The 23,972-nt window shown below is 39.0% G+C and overlaps 2 protein-coding genes and 4 non-coding genes across 7 annotated transcripts; 1 reads left to right on the plus strand and 5 right to left on the minus strand.

Moving 5' to 3' along the window:
• Positions 1-349: 349 nt before the first annotated feature.
• fermt3b (FERM domain containing kindlin 3b) lies at positions 350-18,974 on the plus strand. Its single transcript, XM_084948949.1, has 15 exons — positions 350-537; positions 1,788-1,912; positions 5,641-5,874; positions 9,568-9,684; positions 9,851-10,019; positions 11,983-12,085; positions 12,224-12,331; positions 12,529-12,663; positions 13,193-13,239; positions 13,400-13,524; positions 15,702-15,808; positions 15,972-16,190; positions 16,437-16,561; positions 17,359-17,500; positions 18,182-18,974. Exons 2-15 carry the CDS (start codon positions 1,789-1,791, stop codon positions 18,359-18,361), a joined length of 1,935 nt encoding a protein of 644 aa, XP_084805075.1. The 5' UTR covers positions 350-537; position 1,788; the 3' UTR covers positions 18,362-18,974.
• Positions 3,522-3,593, minus strand: trnaw-cca (transfer RNA tryptophan (anticodon CCA)). Its single transcript has one exon. It is a non-coding gene; the product is annotated as a tRNA-Trp (tRNA).
• trnaw-cca (transfer RNA tryptophan (anticodon CCA)) lies at positions 4,310-4,381 on the minus strand. The gene has a single exon. It is a non-coding gene; the product is annotated as a tRNA-Trp (tRNA).
• trnaw-cca (transfer RNA tryptophan (anticodon CCA)) lies at positions 6,797-6,868 on the minus strand. Its single transcript has one exon. It is a non-coding gene; the product is annotated as a tRNA-Trp (tRNA).
• trnaw-cca (transfer RNA tryptophan (anticodon CCA)) lies at positions 9,380-9,451 on the minus strand. Its single transcript has one exon. It is a non-coding gene; the product is annotated as a tRNA-Trp (tRNA).
• trpt1 (tRNA phosphotransferase 1) lies at positions 18,841-23,924 on the minus strand. 2 transcript variants are annotated; one of them, XM_084948971.1, is made up of 7 exons: positions 23,690-23,924; positions 23,413-23,494; positions 21,108-21,277; positions 19,995-20,172; positions 19,862-19,918; positions 19,659-19,721; positions 18,841-19,554 (listed from the first exon to the last, which is right to left on the minus strand). In XM_084948971.1, the coding sequence occupies exons 1-7, from the start codon at positions 23,759-23,761 to the stop codon at positions 19,532-19,534; spliced, it is 645 nt and encodes a 214-aa protein (XP_084805097.1). In that variant the 5' UTR covers positions 23,762-23,924; the 3' UTR covers positions 18,841-19,531. The 2 variants fall into 2 exon arrangements, with proteins under 2 accessions (XP_084805097.1, XP_084805088.1); XM_084948962.1 differs by having other exon boundaries at positions 19,659-19,769; positions 23,690-23,922.
• Between the last annotated feature and the right edge of the window lie 48 nt (positions 23,925-23,972).

Below are 23,972 nucleotides of genomic sequence, written 5' to 3' on the forward strand. Positions count from 1 at the left end.
CCTATCATTGTATAAAGGTATCTTCCCCATATTAAAAACAATGAACTCCTTATTATCTTTATGGATGTTAGACAGGAGACAATGAATTTTGGTTGTAAATGCGCCAATTTTTATTAGTAGTCGAGCATAAAAAAGAAATTGTTTTGGTTTGTGTCTGATATGTCAATAAAAGGTGAAAGTGCTGCTACTAAAGTATAGAACTCATAACTCACACCCTAAAGTTACATTTTTGCTGATTACTCAACACACAAAAATAACATATTTATGCACACCCAAATTGCCATATATGTGTCACTCCCACAGTCTGTCAGTGAAAAATGTTTGAGCCTTTTCACATTTCCGCCTGTCGGAAACTGACAGAGAAAAAAAAAAAGGAACAAGCAGCGGTGACACAAGTAGCAGAGACCACAACCAGAGAGAGACAAAACTGGTAAACCTTCTCTCAGAAAACCTGGTAAACTTCTTCAGAGATCTTGACAGAGGCACAGGGGGTCCCCAGTTTCCATTTTTCAAAACCTTGGACGCGGGAAACTGACGGTATTGTCCTTTAAAGTGTGTGTGTGTGTGTGTGAGAGAGAGACAGCATGAGGACAGAGAGCAAGTTTAGGACAGGGCGTGTGTGTATGCGCATGTTTACGAAGCTTCTCTGTTATACACACATCTGAGGTCATGTATTTACTTTCACCACTTCATGAAATGAAATGTAAAATGATGAAGTGGTCACACAGATGGAAAATTATGATTAGACTCATACAGATGTGGAAAGTGTAGGCCTAAGTAGAGGTGCAGGGGGTGTGAAACTTTTATTTATGCATTGTTATGTCTCTATCTGCTCTTATTTCAGTTCTTAATTAAGTTCAGATACATTTCAGTCCGTAAATCCAATATCTTCAAGGTGGGCTTCTACTTTTCATACATATGCAGGAGGACACTGTCTTAACAGGGGATGAACTTCTCACTTTGGGTGGGTCAGAAAGCGGAAGTGTGCATCCATGGTGATAGTTTAAGTCAGAAACAGGAAGTGCTCATCAAAGTGGACATCTTATCCATTATACGTGTGTGTCTGTGTCATGTTGCGCAGTATTATGTGGGTTAAAGTTGGTTTTCTCTGATAGGCCAAAGAGTGATTGGCAGGTCAAATATCCTCCCTTTGTCTCATTCAATATTTTAAATGCCCCGAAAAGCAGAAGGAGGTGTTATATTACCAAAGCTATCCGATTTCTTTTTTAAATTTTTTATAATTGTTATAAAATAACTCACTCAATTTTTCATCACACTTTTACCCTCTTGAAAAATAATTAATGCATATATTCATAATTCATAATTCAGATATGAACTTATCCCTCATAAAGTACTTTGTAATATTCTTGCATGTGATTATCTCCTTTTAGAGAGTTTTAAATGTCTTGCAAAAACGTAGATGTATTTCAAAGGAGCATCGTTGCTCACTCTGACCCTAACACTCCCTCTGAAACATCTGAACAGTTTTTCATGTCAGTCTCATGGAGCTGATTTTTCACAGTTTGATCAATGTGGCGAAGAAACAAAGGAAAGTTAATTACACGTCTTCTTCCATTGTCTTTGTCATTGTTGTCACATATGTAACAACAAGGACAAATAAAAAGAAACACAATTCATTTGTCACCCATAATCCATCACATAAAAGATGGAGGAGGTCGATAAAGTTGTTTACTCTCTCCGTGTTTGTCTGTTTATCTGTCACTGTGCTCTGTCAGGCTTGTCTCCTGCATTTCTTTCTCACTATCCCACGCTCTCTTTTTTTCCAGTATGGCGGCGTGGGACCTGTCAGTCACGGTGGAGGACCTGGGGCTCGATGCCCCACCCGTCACCATCAGCGTGGCCTCCGACCTTCACATCGGAGGGGTTATCCTCAAGTTGGTGGAAAAGACACGTGGGTAGCTCTGTCTTCCTCTCTTTGTCTTCCTCTCAGTCACACTTCAGACTAAAATTAGTGTCGTAATTTACATATTCACACAAGAGTTCACATGCAGTTAACAAAATTACAAATGCATAGTTAAGGCAAGAAAACTGAATGAATTATTCAGCACACAGTGTGTCACAAGTCCTCTGAACTGCTCTTATAATTTTTTTTTCTTTTGTCACCTGCTACATGTTTTCAATTTTAGTTTGTTCACTTCTTCCGCCACTGCTTTCAGCAAGAAACACAACATCAGTCTAAACATATGTTTCATCAAGTAGTTTGTCAATGTGAGACCAATTAGGTTGGACGGATCATGCAGACACCAGTAAGATCTAACCAAAACAGTTCAATCACATGAGGCTGTTTTAGTTTCAGAGAGGATGAATGTAAATGACCTAGGAGCAAACATTGAAGAAGTGAGGAAACAAAGCTATAAATAAAGCTCGGGCAAATTGATCACTTGTTAATTGCGAGCAGGTCTATGCATGCATTCAATCAACATCAGTCACCCATTATTCAAACATGTTTTGTACACATGTTATAAAGCATTGCTAGTGTGATGTGCGCCGCTGTATTCACACAATATATTTCAGTCTTTTTTTATTTAAGGTTGTATTTGATCTGTTACGCTCATTACTAGCTTTAGATTTCTGTTATTCAAAATATTTCTTATGCATTTTCTACTGGGCCTTGATGCCGCCCTTAAGTCTATCCACCATCTAAGAAATTTATAAAATCCATAACTTCTTTCTCTCTTACCTTAAGTCAACTTTCATCTTATTGGTTGCCATTTGCAAAAAGACATTTTGAACAGAAAGAAACTGTTTGTTTTTTTTCTTTTTAATTTTTTTGTGCTCACAGCCTATGTTGCGTACCTGACATGACCTTTTATGCATATTTGTTCTCAAAGACATGCACGCTTGGTTAATTAGTGATTCTAAATCAGTCTTAAGTGTGAACGTCTCGCCGTGTTAGCCCTGAAAAAGACTACACAGCCCTTTGACAGCAGAGACAGACTCCACCCCAGACGAACCCTGCACTGGACAAACAGTAAATTGATTGCAATCATTGGACTGACCAATGTTCAGAACAATGGAAAAAGTTCGGAAGGTCCTTGCTGCCATTTCTGAACAGCTGTAGATTCCAAGGACGTTTCCAGATGCGTTATTCAGATGTGTCACCACTTGTCCAAAAAAAGATCCAAGCTGTCGCTGAGTGTATGTGAACTTCTGACAACAGAAAATAAGGAAAAGCAATAAGGAAAATGTTCAAATCACATCAGGATCAATGCAGAGTGGGTAACTGTGTTGTGCTGCATCTCTCACAATCCAAGATCCATAAGGTCCTGCTGATTTAACTCTGTAGTGAACATATTCCAGTTAATAAAGCTGCACTTTCCTATGACGTGTTTCAGGAACATTAGTATAAATAATGTGTGGAAAAACGAAGAACTAGCAGACAAATATGAGCCATGTGGGAACATACTGAAAGCAGTCTGGCTATTGCCTAGCATTGTTTGGTAGTGGTCACATAAGAGCAGTGTAAAGCATCGTATAAGGAGCAGAATTAAGTAAAGAAATGACCCTGACGTGATTTGAACACGCAACCTTCTGATCTGGAGTCAGACGCGCTACCGTTGCGCCACAGAGTCTCACAGGTGGTCATTTTCTCAGGTCAATGAGTCAATGCAAGGTGTCAGTCTGAAAATTACAACTGATATTTTTTTATTGTTATAGCGTCATTCACTCAACTTTTCATCAAACTTTTACCCTCTTGAAAAATGAGTAATGCATATATTCATCATTTTTATGCACTACTGGGTAGTAGATATGAAATCGTCCCTCATAAAGTACTTTTTGATATTCTGTTAAGTGTTATTATCTCCTTTCAGAGATTTTGATGTATTTCACCCTCTGAAACATCTAAACAGTTTTTCATGTCAGTCTCTTAAATGTTAAACCTTAAACATTTAAAGCTTATTTTAAACAGGAAGAAATGTTCAGCAGAACCTGGATGAATTACAAGAATAGATCCTCAGTTAACAGATTGCTGGTTTTAGATACAAATGTAAAATGGTAAATGGCCTGCATTTGTATAGCGCTTTACTCAGTCCCTAAGGACCCCAAAGCTCTTTACACTACATTCAGTCATTCACCCATTCACACACACATTCACACACTGGCAATGGCAAGCTACATTGTAGCCACAGCTGCCCTGGGGCTTGTAATACTGAGGTATCCCAAAAAGTAGCGTTTTCAGTTGGAAAACATTTGGCGACTTCTTCAGTCTCGAGACTGAAGTGAGTCATCTTTACCTGTATGATTGAGCATGCATCAAGACTTCTCAGAGGGTAAGAGACTAAAGAAATGACCCTGACGTGATTTGAACACGCAACCTTCTGATCTGGAGTCAGACGCGCTACCGTTGCGCCACAGAGTCTGCACAGTGAATGCACCAACTATGTTTACACACCGTTTCCTTTCTTAATGGAAAAAAACAAACAAACAAACAAACAAACTAGTTAATTATTAGGTCACAAATGCGGTGAACTGGGGTTAGCTTTAAACAAAGAAATTATGTTATATAGTGTGTCATAGCAGTGTTGCTCAAAGCATAGAAAAACAATTTAGCTGGCTACTAAAATTGATATATTAATAAGCCTTGCGTAAATTTTTAATGATCAAATGTCACTAATTAAATATTAAAAATTAAACGAATTAATTTGTGATATTTAATTAGCAATTGCAAACATAAGCACTGTTGCTACCATACAATACACTAACTACGCTAACTCCCCCGAATCCTAAAATACTTCACACACGTAAAAAAATTTTAACTAAAAAAAACACGACGCTATGGTTTGTAAGTTGTGAAGGTGAAAGCACTAAGGAAACTCAAACAATCACAGGACCCCTACTTGGCAACTACTTGGCAACAGTGGGAACGAAAAACTCCTTTTTAACGTGAAGAAATCTCCAGCAGAACTAGAGAGGGAGCCATTGGCGGTACGAGCAAAGGAACGAGAGCAGAGTGAAAGATAGGACATGACATGTGACATACATATCTAGTAAAGTGGCCAACAGCAGTAATAATAATGTAATACTGTATTCTTTTTATTAGTAATATAATGTAAATGAGGAGGCAGACCAGGTATCGAATAGGTGAAAACCAAAGTTTTGTGGGGGAGATCAGGTAATACCAGCAGCTGCAGACCAATACAACAGCTCTATCATCAATTCTAAATTTTAAGCTCACACATTTCCTTTTGTTTGTTCTACAATAGTTATGCTGTGCATGCAGACTGTATTGACTCCTTTCTTATATTTGTTACATTCAAATGGGAATGGAGACAATATTAGAAACATATTTCCATAACACAGTCAAGTACAGCACTATGGCTGCCTAATATAAGCGGAAAACGGTTCATTTATATTTACAAAAGATTAATGGTCAGTAGAAACTTTAAAGTTTTACAGGTGAAAAAAAGACAAGAAATCACTTTATGGCTTTTGTTAAAACTAACCATACAAAAAGTCAATTAAAAATCCATTATTTTTCAGGTAAAATGCCATTTAAAATATCCGATGATCATCATAGTAATAAGTAAATTAGAATATTTTTAAAGTAAAGATGACCAGATTCAGTTTCTTGAATAGTTTAACTCTTTTTACTCTGACTTTTGTTTCTGTCCTCTGCAGAGATCAAACAGGACTGGTCAGATCATGCGCTGTGGTGGGAGCAAAAGCAGCGGTGGCTGCTGCGGACAGCCTGGACTCTGGAGAAATATGGTATCCACGCTGATGCCAAGCTGGTCTTCATGCCCCAGCACAAGCCCCTAAGACTGGGTCTGCCCAACGGCATTACACTGAGGCTCCGGGTCTGCTTCTCCAATCCCGTCTTCCAGACAGTGATGGGCATCTGCAGAATGCTTAGTAAGATTTTCTTTCTTTCATTTCTCTCTTTTGTCTAGTTCTCTGTTTGCTAGCAACATTTACACATCTAAGTTCTTTTTCTCATCTCTCCTTCTCAGTCAAGTTGCGGATTCTAAGTACTCAAGCTGTAATATAGCTGTTCACAATAATTTAATCAGTGAAATGTGTCAAAGTGTCTCATTAATACATCGCAGGGTGACTGTTGCCAGAGAGGGCCTTCCCCATCTGCTTTGTGCTTTCATTTTGTCTAATTTTGGCACTTCTTGGTCTCGATTCCTCACCAGAAATCCCCGGGAGGGGCCAGCAGACTGGAAAGGTTTTTTAAAGCAGCACGGAAGGGGGAAAATAATGACATCTGTCTATAGAAATGTCACACACATGTTCAAAGATAAGGCTTGGTATCATCAAGTAAGCAGTTCCTTTTTAATTATATTTGCTCCTAGAGCTCACTTGTACTGGCAGAAAAGACACATCCATGTTGAGGACATTCTCTTGACTATAAACTTTTATTTTTTTATTTCTAATTTTAAATCCCGCATTGCTTCCTGCCTTGTTGTGACATTGCTTCATATGTTGTTTGTATGGATCAATATCAAGAGGTGTATGTGAGGATTTGTAGGGAGTATGTATGCTCCAAAATTCCACTTTGCTGTAGTTGCACACCACTGCATATAAAGGCACCTAGTTGGCATCTAATAGACAATAAATTATTTTTTAAAGTAATATAAAGACAACAGATGTTTGATATAAGGAAGAGGAAAATGGCCAGACCTAGGAAAAGAGGAATGCATTTTCCTGAGATGAGATAAATAAAAGCAGCTCTGCAGTGGCACTAAATGTTGAACAAAAAGGAAATTTTGAATACCAAATTATAATTTTGGTATGCACTCTTACACTTCACTGATTTAAGCAGTAAATAAATTGACCCTGACGTGATTTGAACACGCAGCCTTCTGATCTGGAGTCAGACGCGCTACCGTTGCGCCACAGAGTCATACAGGTGGTCGCTTTCTCAGGTCAGACTCAATACAAAGTGTCAGTGTAATAACACTGGAAAACTTTTGGGGTGGGGTAGAATACCAAAGTAAAGTTTGTTTATAGTATATGTGCCATTTTTGGTACTTATGAAAATCTCTTGTTATGTCAAATTATCTGCTGTACTACACACACATCACACACAGTTCAAATATTAATAAGAACCTGGTTTTAATTGATTAAAATGCCCTAGTTTTAATGTCTTTCTTAGTTAGACATGTGGCCTGGTCAAAACACAGAGAGCTGCACTCTAAAAGATCTTTAAACATAGTAAACATACCTTGTGTGCCACAGACTGCTCCCAAACACGAGGGGACAAGTAATGCCTCTAAAACACTTAAGTTGGCTTTATTAAATGTTAGATCTTTAGCTGGGAAAACATTTTTAATTAATGATTTAATCACTGAGCACAGCCTTGATTTTATGTTTTTAACTGAAACTTGGTTGGACCAAAGTAACAGTGGAGCTGTTCTCATCGAGACGACCCCTCCTAACTACAGTTTTATCAGTGAGGCCAGGGTGAGCAGGAGAGGAGGAGGGGTTGCTGTCTTATTTAATGAATCATTTCAATGTAAGCAGCTATCTCCTGGAAGTTTTCAGTCTTTTGAATATGTGGCTTTACAGCTGAAGGCCCCATCCAAAGTTGTGTTTCTTAATGTTTACAGGCCTCCCAAATACTGCACAGACTTTTTTAATGACCTCAGTGAACTGCTGTCTGTGATCTGTGTTGATTTCGATTGTGTAATTATTGTTGGGGATTTTAACATCCATGTGGACAACCCTCAGGACAAAGGGACTAAAGACCTGATTAACACTCTGGGCAACTTTGGGCTGACTCAGCATGTAACAGAGGCCACACATAATAGAGGACACACTCTTGACCTACTGATCTCCAAGGGCCTGAGCATTTCAAACATTACTGTGTCTGATGTGGGCCTGTCTGATCATTACTGTGTTTTCTTTGAAAGTAAAATCTCAGCCCACACAAATATATCAACAGCAGTGATCACAAAACGGTGTATAACTGAAGACAGTAGTGAGATCTTTAACCAGGTCTTCCCATTAACACCTGACCTGTCCAGAGGTTCAGCCAATGAGCTCGTCAATAGCTTCAATGCAAAAATGTTAAATGTAATGGATACAATTGCTCCCATTAAGGTGAAGGTTATCTCTGGAAGGAAAAAGTCTCCATGGAGAAACTCCACACTAGTGAAAAATGAAAAAAGAGAGTGTAGGAAAGCTGAGCGCAGATGGAGAAAAACAAACCTCCAGGTTCACTATGACATCTATAAAGAGAAACTTCACAATTATAATTTACAACTGAGGAGTGCAAGAAGGTCCTACTTCTCTGACATCATCACTAAAAACAGTCATAATGCTCGGGTCTTATTTTCTACAGTTGACAGGCTAACAAACCCTCCTGTGCCAGTGGCAGCTGAACTTCATTCAACCATGGCCTGCAATGACTTTGCCAAATTCTTCACAGAAAAAATCCAAAAGATTAGACAAGCAATTGGTACATCAACAGCAGATCCAGACTATGTACTGTGTCCACCGAAAAACTGTTTAAACACCATAAAACAGTTTCACCCTATTAACAGCAAAGACCTGGAGGACATCTTAGGTCAACTGAACTCCTCCTGTTCTCAGCTGCATTTGAATAAAGCACCAAATCCACACTTTTAAGCTTAAATTTCAAAACTAACATTTTAACTACTGATTTTATCTATTGTTCTGATTTTATCTGTTTTGATTTTATATACTGTTTTGTTTGTTAATTACTTAGTTTGTTTGTCTGCTTGTTTTAATCAATTTTAAATCATGCTTTTTATTTGTTTTTGTTTCTAATGTCTCTGTAAAGCACTTTGAATCACCTTGTTGTTGAATTGTGCTATACAAATAAACTTGCCTTGCCTTGCCTTGCCTAGAGGATAGGAGTGAGGTCCTCAGAACCATGAGCCTAAGTGACTCAGACAGACAACCATCTGATCAGGAGTCAGACACACTACTATTGCACCACAGGGTCATGTTACAGCCGTTTGACCAGGGTTGTCAGTTTAACAGATTCTCATCTCTTGCCAATCCTTATCAGGACAACAGTGCATGTCCTGCGCAATCAGAGCCTTTCACAGTGCAAGGTTTCAATCCAACGATACTGACAAGTTGGAGGTGGGGGAACGTCAGTAGCAAAGTGACAGCATTGACATTAACAGTTCCTTACTATTATATGTACTAATTCTGGTATTATATCCGCCTGTGAACAATTCTTCAGTAAGATGAAGATATCTGCTTATTGTAAAGTAAAGATCTAACAATAATACAGAGAATACACGAAAACTTTTAAACAGGAAGAAAGCTCCAGCAGAACCTAGATCAGTTATGAGTGAAGATCGTCAGTTAACAGATTGCTGTTAAGTGAGGATACAAATGTAACATCTAGCTTTGTTAGAGGGTAAGATATTAAAGGACGTGACCCTGACGTGATTTGAACACGCAGCCTTCTGATCTGGAGTCAGACGCGCTACCGTTGCGCCACAGAGTCTATTCTTTGGGTATCGCTTTAACAATCAGCTTCATACTAGAAGTAAACACACCCCTGAATAACTTATCACCTTTACAGCACTGTTACTGTACATATTATTTATTTATTTTTAATAGACATTCGTCACCCTGAGGAACTCTCCCTCCTTCGACCCATAGAGGAGAAGAAAAAGAAGAAAGACAAAAATTTGGCACCAGAGATCTACGACCTGACCGAGGTGCCCCTTTCCTCGGGTACACGCATCACATTTTATTTACACTGCAGGCATAACATAGTGAAAATTCTATTAAATCATTTCCCATGTAATGTAAAAGGCCTGAAAAACATTTAAAACATTGTGTGCTGTCATTTTAATTAAAACTACGCAGGTCGACCTTATTATTTCCACTCCTTTTGCAGTATCCCGGCCCTGTCTGTATAACGGCATGCCCGCTCACTTTGCCGACTCACCGGAGATGGAGGCCATCTACAAGATGCTGTCAGTCAGTCAGCCTCCCCCTGCCCCTGAGGTCATAGCCAAGCAGTACCGCCCAGCCAGTGTTGTGGACAAGGCTCACATCAATGGCAGGTATGTGTGCACAGGTATCAGTCTGTCAAACCAGGTGTTTACATCGCAGGGGGAACTGATAGAGTTTCATTGTCCATGTCACACTGATGTAGGATGTTTAACAAACAAGTTCCCCACAAACTGAGTCCTCTTATTAACTAGCTATCAGGGATGCTGCCTCAGTTAGTATTCTTACCCCACAATACAGAAGGCCGGTGTAATCACTTGCCACTTTTCTTTTTTTTATCAGTCCTGATAAAGAAAACTGGGGGTTTCCAGAACTCAGAGCTGTATCTACTGAAGCAGTGGCCTCCTCTGATCTCGAGTTCAGACATATTTTATCTTATGCGCATGCTGGTTCATAAAGATACTACCGCCAGTGCCTACAAATGTATTAAAATAGGAGCTGTTTGAAGGGCTTTTAGACTCTTTGATGTAATAAATTAGGCACAGTCGCAGCTTTTTTAAAGTCTCCTGCTTTATCTCTCTAAAGTTCAAAGCCGCTTTAAACTTCAGCTGCCTCAGCCATTGTTGCATAATTACACATCAAATAAATACTTTTTGAAAACATCAAATACATGAGCTTACATAAAGCACATTATATCATTAGCTTTATAATAAGTAGTCAGTAATATAGTAATGTGCAAAAGTCTTGAGCCACACGTCATTTCTTCATATTTTACTTCCAAGGAGCCTTTAGACATTAAATGATTTTTCACCCACTTTCAGTCCAGTCCTTGTACCTTAGCAACCAGAATGTTTTGTTTGTTTTTCTTTTTGTTTAGACCCTCAACACTGACCTATGAGTCATGCAAGCATAAAGTGACACCTAACTCAAGGGATGAACTGGTGTTGTTTATTTCTATTTTTGTAAAATGTTAAAGATAACGCAGTTGATTGGCATAAAATTGTATTTTTGCACCTATTCCCAGAGAGCTGTTAGCTATTAATTAGCAGAGTGTGCAGTGTGTCCTTAAAACATTTGTGGAAATGTTAGAAGTAGAGGACAGAAAAAGAAGAATAAACAGTACATGAAAGTCATGTCCTTAAGAAATAGGAAATAATCCAGGAAAGAGTTGACACAGGACTAGAGAGATGCATTTGTCCCTTCTTTTAATCCATTTAATACAGAAATCGTGCCAGTGGAAGGATGGTTGAGAGAAAAATGTAGATATATAGGGAGAAAAGGCTGAGGTGTGCTAACAAAATCTGTGGTGACAGGTCTTATGGAGTGATGAATCCAAATTTGAAAAATTTCATTCAAACGGTGGTGAATATGTATGGAGGAGGCAAGAAACCATCTGTAAAACACAGTGGAGGCTGTGCCATGGTTTGGAGCTGCATTTCACCCAGCAGTGTTGGAGATCTTGTAAAAATGGAATTATGAGCATTGGAAAGTACAGTCAGATTTGGATCCACTATGCAATACCATCCGGAAAGCATCTCATTGACGACAGTGTGTTGGAACACACTGGAGTAAAAGCATGCCATCAGTAATGGATTGATTTCCCCAGAGCCTAGACTTTAATATAATTGAAGCAATGTGTGATCATCTTGACAGATAATCCAAAGAAGAGGTTGAAATGTCCTTCAAGAATCCTGGGGAATTATTTTTGAAGACTACTTAAAGAAATGACAAGAAAGCTTGGCTAAGACACTTCAGACTATGCTAAATAATAATAATGATCACACCCTAGACTTTTGTACACTATATACAACACTATAAAATTAAGTGAAATACAGAATATAGTTCATATAGAAGTATATGTTTGTTTCTTAAGGTTTTGCACATTTTTTGTTATTCTGCTGTGTTTTGCTATAAGATGCAGTTTCTAAAAACAATCATGTTACCAATTTACTTTGTTTAGGTCAAGCTGTCTATATGATGTCAAATAGTATTTTCTTGTGCTTTTAAATACAGATAAACATGGATGTAACAAATATGAAATCATAAACATATATATTCTTTGTCTGTCCCTCTCAGGTGGTTGGACTCGTCCCGTTGTCTTCTGCAGCAGGGCATCCAAGAGAGTGATAAACTCTGGCTTCGCTTCAAATACTATGCTACTTATGATATGGATCCCAAGGTATGTGTGTGTGTGTGTGTTTACACAAATACAGAGAGTGTGTGTGTGTGTGTGTGTGTGTGTGTGTGTGTGTGCATATTTCTTTGCCAGTATATCAACTCTCTAACCTCATCCTTCTCTTTCCTCTCCATCCTGCAGTATGATGCTGTACGTCTGACCCAGCTCTATGAGCAGGCACGCTGGGCCATCCTGCTGGAAGACATCGACTGCACCGAGGAGGAGATGATGCTGTTTGGAGCTCTGCAGGTAGAAAATCCATCTGCTGACAGTGAAATATGTGAATCACTCTAATGGAAGTGGACATTTCGCTGGATGTCAGATAATATAGAGACTCAAATGTTCTCCCACTCCTCAAATATATCTGGTCTATTCAATCGTCAGTAAAGCAGTGTCGTATAAAACTGGATTAAATAGGACATTTCTCTGTCTTGTTTTACATGCAGTATCATATCAGTAAGGTGGCTCAGTCAGAGCCCCAGATCATGAGCAACAATCCAGCCATGGACGATCTGGATTCCGCCCTGCAGTCCCTGGAGGTCAAGATGGAGGGAGAAGGCAGCTCTGCATCTGATTTGCTGGTCAGATACAATAGTCTCACCCGAGTCTTTTTAAAATTAAATTATTTTAATAACAGGGAACAGAAATTTATAACAATTTAGGTCCAGGCTTCTCAAAGTGTGGCTTGCAGGCCAGTGGCTGCCTGTGATGATATGTGCTACTGTACACTTTACTACTTTGATCACAGAATGAAACAGAGGGAGTATTTCACTTCAATTTTAACCTTCCTAACACTGACAAGTACAGCTGACATTATTAAATGTGATATGCACCTGACTCATGGTTAAAAAAAATATAGTCCAGCACATCAGTGTTTCATGGTAGAACTTTTCCTATATGGGCCTCCTTGTCCCCCTGATTGGCTTTAAGAACACCTGATTTAAGATATTTCATTAATGGTAGTATTATGTTACACAGGCCTGGATCCAAATCCACTGATGATGTAGACAGCATTGAGTTAAATTTTTGGTCTTATGTCAAACTAACATTGATTGACTAACAGTTTTATTGCTAAAACATATTAACTGAAAAAACTTGCCTTTTATCCAGGAAAATATGACAGCACCAGAACTCACTGACTACCTGAAGATATTTAGGTGAGATCTGGTTTCCAACTGGTTAAAATCAATTTCATTTTCTTTAAATAAATAAATATTTATTAGTAACCTTCCTCTTTATTTCTAACTTGTTATGAATCCGGGGGGGGGGGGGAAATCCCTGGTGAAATCAGCTAATGTGATTACATGTATATTTCAGACCCAAAAGGCTGACTCTGAAGGGGTACAAGCAATACTGGTTCAAGTTCCAAGATACCTCCATTTCCTATTTCAAGAGCAAAGAGGAAAGCATAGGAGAGCCCATTCAAATGATTAACCTCAAAGGTAATGACTTCGTTACGTATTTTTATGTTATGTTTTTCTGCTATATATAGTGCACCATGCTATTAACAGAATGGTAAGTATTTAGCACATTTTAAAATAACAGATGTTAGGAAATAACAAGTGATTTCCAGGCACACTTATTTGCAATCCAAGTCTCCAAAAATCAATTACAAAACACATAACTTGCCTAAATAGATCATATAATAAAAATAATAACTGGAAAATAAGTCAGAAAATGAAAATAAAAACAACTAAATTGTAACAATGGTAAGAAGTTAAATAAAACAGTAGCAGAAAACATTAACAGTGAGCTTGACCAAACCATGAGAGACTTCAAACTTGACGAAAATGGGCCTGGTAGGTCTTAGAGCTGAATGAAAATTGTCAATTGTTGAGCAGGTTCTTATGTGGGAAGCCAGACTATTCCAGAACTTAGAGGCAATGACAGTTCACCTGTTTTTAGCTGAGAAGAGACATTAAGAGAAATTGGGATGATAAGCTGAAGGACCTGGAGGAAAAAGACCTGTAATATATTATGGCCATGGAGGTCTTTAAAAACAAATAGTACAATTTTAAAACCTTTAATCAAGCTTCCATACACAGCTATTGCATGTGTATGGAAGCTTGATTGTAAGCAGGGGGAACTAAGTTGATATTGTTAGTAAGGTATCTCAAAAATTCAACTTAAGTCACTTTTTTTATGTGGCAGAGACAAGCTTCCATACTGCTGATCTACAGCAGGAGTGACATGATGTCTTTTCTTTGTACCAGTAAAGACTCTAGCAGAATACCTAACTGAAGGCAAAATACCTTCAGTTATGCTATGATTTGAAGTTGAAGGATATTTTGGCTAACTGTGATTTCAGATCATTCAAACAGTCGAAGAGGTTCTTAAAGGAGTGGTCAATGTCAGGTGTGGCTGGCAGATAAAACTGGGTGCCATCACAGTGCCGTAACAGTGATAGTAAATGTTGTATTTATGAATGCTAGAGTCAAGGGGTAACAAATATATTGAAACTAAAAGAGGACCTAACATGGATCCCTGAGGGATATCGCAGTTAGTAGAAACTGAAGCCGTTTCCTATTTGGACACTAAAGGTTGAGGAAAACCAGTGTAGAAACCCTGCAGTCCTACATTATGCTTCAAATGTTTTAAAAGAATGCACTGAGGCCAATAAAAACTAAAATAATGCAAGCACCAGAATTATAAAATAAAAGGATGTTTTACACCTTTGATTGGGCAGATTATATACTATGCATACTTGTAGAGTCATGCTTAAATTTCTCAAATATGTTAAAAGTATTTATCTAGAAAGCAACTTGGGAGATGAGAATTTTTTTCTAAAATCTTGGCAAAGAAAGGTAACTTTGGTATCGGTCTGCAGTTACTAAGGAAATATGGGCGAAAGTTATGCTTCTTTAGAAACGGCTGCATGACTGTGTTTTAAAACAGGAAGGAATGACTCAATTTGCTAAATAATCATAGCGTAAATAGTCAGAATAAAAGGAGACAGTGGACCAAAAGCTGCCATGAAGAAGTGTGCAGGTATTATATTTAGAGAACAGTGATGAAGTTGACTGACTCTCTGAAAATGTTAAATCTGGGGGTGACATTTTAGATCTTCTGGTGTTGTCAGTGAAGAAATCCAAAAACTTCCAACACATATAGAATCACATATCAGACACTGAGTTTTAATATATTGCAAGAAGTGAACACCTAAAGGTAGATAAGTACTATGAGTTAAAAGTGAATTAACCTCCTAGGACCTGGCATCCACATATGTGGACATCACATTTTGGGTTGTCTGGACCAAAATACTAAATTTTTCTCTACAAGGGCCTGATATCCACTCACGAGGACATTATACTGCCTCTGTTTCATCAAAATTTAAAACGAATATCCTCATATGTGGCTCTCATTTTTCTTAGGAACAAAAATCGGGTAAAAAAAAACAAATCTGGTGATTCTTTGTTTTTACATTCATCGGGTCCCAATATGCCCAAATATCAAAGAGAAATTAAAAATGCATGACATGGAAGAGTTCGGGTCTTAGGAGGTTGAGGAGAATCAGCGGGGATCATATGAGTCTCTTCCTACACGCTTTTTTTTTTTTTTAACAGTTTAACCATGAACCTCAAATGTAATGATACCACTTTAATATTGCTCCTTTACACAGGATGTGAGGTGGCTCCAGACGTTAATGTGGCTGCTCAGAAGTTCCTTATCAGACTCCTGATTCCAGCACCTGAAGGCATGAATGAAGTCTATCTTCGCTGTGAGAACGTGAGGCCACACGCACACCCATACACCTCTTCGCATCTCTACGTGTGACATCCTTTCATTTTCAATGCCTCTATCTTCAGTTCATCATCTCAGCTCTGACCACAGTCACACCTGTCTCTCATGCTCCTTTTTCTATGTTATGTCTTTGAAATTCACCCTGCAGGAGCAGCAGTATGCTCAGTGGATGGCAGGGTGCCGGTTGGCATCCAAAGGCAAGACCCTCGCCGACAGCAGTTTCCAAAGTGAGATCCAGAGTATCCGCTCTTTCCTGGCGATGCAAAAGACCAACTCTAGTTCCAGCAGTGCAAATGCCAGCGAAGAAAGCATCAATACTCACAGTCTGGTGTCACCACGTTACCATAAAAAGTACAAACCCAAACAGGTACAGATGTAGCAACAGGCCACAAAAGGATAAATGTTGCAGATTTATTGTCTTGTGTTTTCACAAAGCAGTATTTTTGATCTCATATATTCTGTGTGGCATTTCGCAATTGCCCAAATTACCAACCTAAATGACCTTAATTATTTTCCTGAAGAGCAGTACAGTAATTTTGTGCAAATGTGCAACTGCTTATGGCAGCAAAAATATAATTAAATCTCACCTTTTACCCTCTGCCTGCTCTTCCAGCTGACCCCTCGAATCCTGGATGCATACCAGAACGTGGCTCAGCTCTCCCTGACAGATGCATTGATGCGCTTCCTGCAGATCTGGCAAGCCCTGCCTGACTTTGGGCTTTCATACGTTGTTGTCAGGTTAAGTTTAAAGTTTCATTTAAAGCTTTTGAGAGTTGATTCTGTGCCAGTGAACACATCAAAGACCGAAATTCACTGTGACAAGGTTATTATAAAGCACTTGACCTCGAACATCCTCCTTCTGTGTGTTGTGAACATTATAAATGTTTCAACAGCATAAAAGCAGAGACTGTAGTCGAGGGAAATGCACGCCCAAGATCGGCAGATATGTAGTTAATGCTAAAAAAATGAAACTAACCTAACTTTTTTTTTTTTACTTTTTAGGCAGACAGAAAGATTTATTTTAAACATCCTTCCACCAGCAATGTGCAAAGTCATCAGACTAAGGCTACGTTCACACTGCAGATGTTAATGCTCAATTCCAATTTTTTGATCAAATCCGACTTTTTTGTCTGCTTGTTCACACTACGAATAAAATGCGACAGCAAACGCGCTCTAGTGTGAACGCTCAAAGCGGCCCGCATGCGCAAAAGAAGATGTCACACACAACGCGCTCTGTTTAGACCCAGAGCAAACAGTATTGTTTGACTGATGGCCCTTAATATAAAGACTTCGGACTTTACGTTTTTCAATTTTTGCTTTAAGTTATTTTGTTATTTACATAATCATGTAAATAACCTAATAATGATCCTTATTGCTGTTTTAGAGAAGAGCGGTGCTACAAAGGATAGTTGCTGATTTCTGTCAGAATCTGCAGATTATACAGTACAAATAAAATGTTCACGTTGTCTTCCCAACAGTTTCACTAATATCTAACTTAAAGGAATCTAAACAAAATGTACTCCACCCCCAAACAGGTTCAAAGGCAGCCGGAAAGATGAGGTACTCGGCATTGCTCCCAATCGCTTGATCCGTATTGACCTTAGTGTGGGTGATGTAGTGAAGACCTGGCGCTACAACAACATGAAACAGTGGAACGTCAACTGGGATATTAGACAGGTATGACTCATATCTTGAACAGGCTTCTGTCTGATAATTTAAAAATGTCTAGAATGCTCATTTTCAACTTCACGTTTTCATTCTCAGAGGTTTTTATGATCCATATTTCCGACAAGAGGTTTGAACATTCTACTCGCTGTCCTGACCTCATATTTTACCAAGAGGTTTAGAAAATTGTCTAAGAGGGAGAACTCTGAGTAGTCTGAAGTAGTCTGAAGCCTGAACCTTAGGATTGCAAGAATATATTACTTCTTGTACAATTGATGTACAATGCCTTATTACACAATGGTATTTGTGATAACTGAGCATGAATGAAAAGAAGCTCGTGTGTTTAGAGACAGACCCACAAACCAAGCATGAATTTAGCTGCACGCTAAAGACTTCTGAAAACATGCTGACAGTGTGTCTTTCAATAAAGTGACATTTATAGTTCTTACTTTTAATGGAAATGGTTCTGAAACTGTGGGGCACAGACAACCAGGTGAAAAACCTGAAATGAAACTGAGATTGATGAATATGCTTTTACAAAACCAGAAAGAAAATTTAGGAGCTATTGCCCTAATGACTTACAACTTGGGATATGTATGTATATTTGTAGTGAAGATATTTTTTATCCCTGGATTAAGATTTTTTTTCTAAATAGCTCTGCATTTCTTTTGTGTTCATTTTCGTCTACTCCAGATGGCCATTGAGTTTGAAGGGAATGTGAACATTGCCTTCAGCTGTGTGACTGCTGATTGCAAAATCGTTCATGAGTTTATCGGCGGCTACATTTTCATGTCGACACGCAGTCGGGAGAAGAGCGAAATGCTCAATGAGGAGCTATTCCACAAGTTGACCGGTGGCCACGAAGCTCTCTAAGACTGAAACACAAAAGCCCAGACAATGGGATGGTTGACAGCCCATCAGACCTCCTGTGTCTCAGTGGAAAACCAGCATGGAAAAAGACTTAATGTTTAACTCAAGCAGCCACAAAAAGATAAGGAAATCGTCAAAAACAAGATATTCAGTTTACTGTAAATGTGTTAGAAACTCGTAAGTACACCAAGTTTTCCATTCACACATCAGTGGATGTTAAACTTGATATGTTCTGACATGTTCAAGACTCCAGCGGTCCTCATGCTGACTTCCCCCCTCCCTACAGGATGGACTGCTGCTGGGCCAATCTGCTGGGCTTCTGGTCCAGGTTCAGCAGGCGTCATAATCAGACTCAAAGAAATGTAAAATCAACAGCTGAAACAGCCAGCTCTAACTTCTAACTACTTTTCTGAACTCACTCTGTCAAGAAATGTAATCAGCATTGCTCAGAATTGAAAGCCTTGAATGTCCAGAGCTCCAGATCCAGTGTTACTTAAACCTTTTATTAGAAATTAATGTTACAGGTAATGATATAACTGAGAAATATAAGATAAATGGCAATAAAAATATTCACCACATAAAACATTTACTAAAATAAATAGAGCTGTATACTTTTCATTATCTCTTGTTTTCCCTCCTTATGGCTGTGACATATTTTGGCAATTTCTTACACAGAAACCTCAAACAAGTTATCTTCCCTCACACACTGTGCGTGTCAGTCCATATCTTACTGGAAACTGCTGTCCGTTAAACCTCAATGTCTGCATCCTCTCATTTCCCATGCTTAGCCACGTGACTAACCACATGCACAATATGCTTTATTTAAAGATCTGCCAGTTAAAATATCCTGGTAGTCATTGGTACAATGCTTTATTTAGCATGAAGTGGGGAAAACAAGGCCTCTGTATTTTTAAGTTTGTTGAATTGTCATATAAAAATAAGGATGAACCTTCTGTCCTGTTCACTTTCAATAATGAATCAACAGTTTTAAGTTTACCAATCAGGTGCCACTTTGGGAGATTTCTGAATATACACTTCTGTTGCTGATAAATCGATGCTGCTGGAAAAACAAGTGTTGCCAGGGGAACTGGGATAAGCATCAACCAACCGTCGGATGCTAACATGGTCAGGTGAGTGCGGTAATGACCAATGACAGGACAGCACTCTCTGCTGTTACTGCAGTGGCAGGATGCTCCCTGGAACACAGCAAAAGAGAGCTCAGTGAACAAGGAAATAGTGAACCCAAATCCACGTAAGCATGAAATCTAAACTTTTATTTCTGTATAAGAGTTTTTCTTACTTGAAGGTCTCAGTCTTAGAGCTCGGCTGAAGTATTTAGGTTGAATTTTACCCTCAGCATCACCTGCAGTCAACAGCACATCATTCTCAGACCAGAAGAACTTGATACCATCTGTAGAGACACATAAAACTAGTAGCATTGGGTCCTACACATATAGAGTAAAGGTAGATAATTGGACAGCAGCAATCGGGGTTTAATCTTACCAGCCAGTGCTTTGGGGACATCAATAAACACAGCTAGATCACAATCTTTCCTCATGCCTGGTGGGGAAAAAAAATATCGCTGTAGTACAAACCTCCTGACAAGCTACTCTCCATCAAACTCACACGAGCATACCACTGATGATGCCATCTTCCCCTGGCAAGCCTCGTGCCAGATGGATGTGTGTCCTCTTCATGCGGCTCAGGCCCTGCTGCTGGATGGAGCTCCAGTTTCTGAGGTAGGAGCCATGAACGGCCTCAGCAGGGCAGTCTGGAGAACCAGCCATGACCGGTTTCAGCTCCAGATCCACAACCTGACCGTGGAAACACAGCCAGGATAGCCACAGATTTACAAAGCCGCCTTAAATCTGGTAAAGAAAGGCATTCTGGTTACTATTGCTTTGTTTTAGTAATTAGCCATGGACAGTTGATTAGTATCGGAGAAAATAGTGAGAGAAATTATTAAACTCAAGCCCAGTGAGAGTTTGACTGATCCCATGCTCAGCTGAAATGTCAGCAACAAATGGCAGTGTCAAAAAATTTAAAAGGAAGATGAATTTATATGCAACATAGCCTCCAAGATATTCCCCATTGTTATTGGGACTAAACCTAACATCAAATGCAAACGCTCGTGCAGGGTTTTTCCAGCATCAGTGGGGCATTTGGGAAGGCCTGACTACACATATAATCATTATCAGTCTGCACACATTAAAGACAGCTACTCTGTGTATCCGTGTATTTTCCTGTAATTTAAGATTGTTAAAAATGTAATTTTGGGATTAATTCTAAGACACTGATACGCTGATATTCCAAAGACTATTTAAATTGATTTATTACATTATTTGGGATAAAATGGAGTTTGTTTTACCATGTTGTAGAACTTCTTCCATGACAAGAATGCAAAGAAATAGAGTAACTTCTTCAAAATAGTCTTTGACTCACTAACACTCTCCCACACATACACATCTACAGTATATAAGGCATAAATTGGGTATTTGACTAAAGCAAAGTCTGCATTTTCTGAGTTGCTTTTTGGTTTTATGTCCCAAAAGTATATAAATCACATTTTCATCATATTTTTCTAAACATTTGCTGATCAGCAAGAACAAACAAACAAACTGAATATTTACTGAATTCAGCATCTAGCTAGGAGATAATGCAATATAGCCAATGTGCTGACAATAGCAAGTATAAGCTTCTCAGAGTTTACAGGTGTTGACATGTCTTACAATTTTGTAACTCTCGTTACCTGTACTGAATGACCCTGATTGGCCCGAATCTGCAGCCGGCCATTCTCAGGGTGGGTACAGAGCTTGAAGCGCTGCTTGTCATTTGTGGCCACAACTCTCTCAACGTCTTCCAACGAGTACGAGTGGAACTGCGGGTGAGCCAGGAGATCCTCCACAAACAGGAAGCCGTCTATATGTGAAGAGAGCTGTTATGACTATGGTCAAATTTCCCCTGTGGATGTTATAGCCCTGTGAGCAACAAGTTGTTTGTTTGAGGCACTGATCCAATTTGCAGCATTTTCTCTGCAAATAATCCCAAAACAGCAAAAGGATATTAAAAAGTTCAATATTAAAATTAATAAAAATAAAAATAAATCTAAGGTCTGCATCTGCTATCAATATTATGACAACATCGTTAAATGGGATCTGTCCATAGGTGAAATTTGTTATATGGACATCAGAAATATGTATCAACCACTTTTCTAATTGCTTAAAACTGTTCACACTACTTATTTCATATTGAATGCATAAGTCTTTTTGGTGTAACTGAAGTTTTTTACCCTTCTTGTTGTTTACATCAAGCAACGTGATTGTGATTAAGACAACTCTAGGTATTTCACCAGTGAGTGTTTTCTAAGGATGCATTCCAGCATCACATGTAGACAAAACACAATGAATCAAATTTATAAATGATAATAATCAGAGGTTCCTCTAGTTAGTTGGTACTAATCTCTGTGTGTCCTCAGACTTTCCCAATGCATAGTTTGTACATGCCTAAAGGAAAACATTATGCTCCTAGGCTCTGATCCTAGGAGCATAAGAAAGGGCTACAAGCACAAGCTCCATAGAGGCAGAAATCTAGCACAGCTGATAAAGACCAAAGTTGAAGACTGTGCAAAGGTGCTCCAGAGACACTCCAGCACATAGTAGAAAAAGGTAAGATGGTACCTGGGACAATATACACCAAGAGAAACAACCAAGTGGCTGGGATAGTATACAGGAACATCTGTTCCACATATGGACTAGAAATCCCCAAGTCCTCATGGCAAACACTGCTGAAGGTGCTTGAAAATGGCAGGGCTAAGGCCCTGTGGGACTTCAAGTTCCAGACAGACAAGCAGCTGCTGGCCAGCCAAACAGACATAGTGTTGGCTGACAAGGAGCAGAACACCGCAGCTGTGATAGATGTGGCAATCCCAGCGGACAGCAATATCAGAAAGAAGGAACACAAGAAAACAGAAGTACCAACAAAAACTGGAGGAGATGTGGAATGTCCAAAGTGATCCCAGCAGTAAAAGGAGCAACAACCCTGAAACTCGACGAGCGAACCAGCAGATTTCAGGCACAACTTTAGTGTGTAAGTGCTTTTCTGTCTAACATTCACACACATTCATACTCTGATGCATCAGTGGATGAATGTGCCTTAGCAAGATACACATTGGGAACAACCAGGGATCAAACTACCAAACTTCTGATTAACAGATACACTACGTCCTTATACACTAATTACCGGAACTGAGCAATGGCTGTAGCTCAATGTATAATACTGTACCAGCTGACCCTGCTCTGAGTCAGAGCTCCAAATTGTCTTGTTTAAAGAAGCTTCTTAATGTTAAGGAAACCAAATTTATGTTGGTTTACAGAAATCACCCTCAGATCTCAGATAATACTGGTATGCATATCCAGCAGGAGACTTTGTGAAGAAAGTATTATACTACAAATACCTGGGTGAATGATATCATTTTCATAGGTCATATTGGGTACTCAGTAAAATGTTTATATTGGGTTTTATTTATTTTAAACTGCCCATCTTAATTTTGCTGTTAGGTAAACATATGTACAGGCTACGTTCTTAAATGTCCTTTATAATGGTGACATTAATTACATGCAGGTTATCTCTATGTATCAGGGTCCTTTATGTTTTCAGTACACATCACTTGTCTTAGCCCTTAATAGAGGTGATTTAGGGCTTTTAATGATTTCTTTGAACTGCAGAATGATTATAGTATGATTACACTGCCCACGTGGACAAGCTAAATGACTTCTGGAGAAAAGCTTTATGCTTAAATGAGACAAAGACTGAGCTAACTGACCACAATCACGAGGAATTTTTGGAGGTGTAAGTGTGAGGCTGGTTTTGATGCTCATTATAAGTGTTTGTGAACTTCCTGTGTATTATTACCTGCAATTAATATTGCAGGTAATAATATGAAAATTTGCTACATTTTCAAATGAAAACTCCTTTAGAGTCCTTGCTAAATTTGCATCCCTACCAGTCTACCCTGCATTATCTGTGTTACCTAGATCTGACTGTAAGCAGCTCACCTGTACCCATTTGCAGACCCATCTGGCTGGCTCCATGGCGAAGTGCATAAGACATGGATTTAGAGAGGCGGACATCTCTGTCCTGGTAGTGGAAAAGGCATCACTTTCAGTAACATACACACACACTGAAATTTAGTTCTAATTATAGATGTGGTTTAAATATAGGACCTAGACTTTACCATGCCGAAACCCTCATACTGCCTGTCATACAGCTAATACTATGAGATATTAAAAAGACGGGAAATTATCCCAATTGAATGGGTCAACAAACTCTCACCTCTCCACCACGATGTCCTCTCCTTCCTCTTCCTCTTTTGCCTCTTCCTCCCCCTCCTTTGGCACTGTCCATGAACGCACAGGCAGCTCAGCTTTTCAGACCTCGTTTTGCAGCTGTTGTTTGATAAATTTCACCGGTTTTAATTCTGCGAAACGTTGCATAGGATAATATTTGTTGTCAGTGCATTGCGCGTAGCGTTTTGGCTTGCTCTCGCTTCCTGTGTGTTCCCGTTCTCCGCTTGCAGGTGGCACTGTGACGGGCAGTGCTCCAGTAATTCGGCACC

Source organism: Perissodus microlepis, chromosome 2, assembly GCF_051167445.1.
Source record: "Perissodus microlepis isolate ML-2025 ecotype Zambia chromosome 2, ASM5116744v1, whole genome shotgun sequence".
Lineage (NCBI taxonomy): Eukaryota > Metazoa > Chordata > Actinopteri > Cichliformes > Cichlidae > Perissodus > Perissodus microlepis.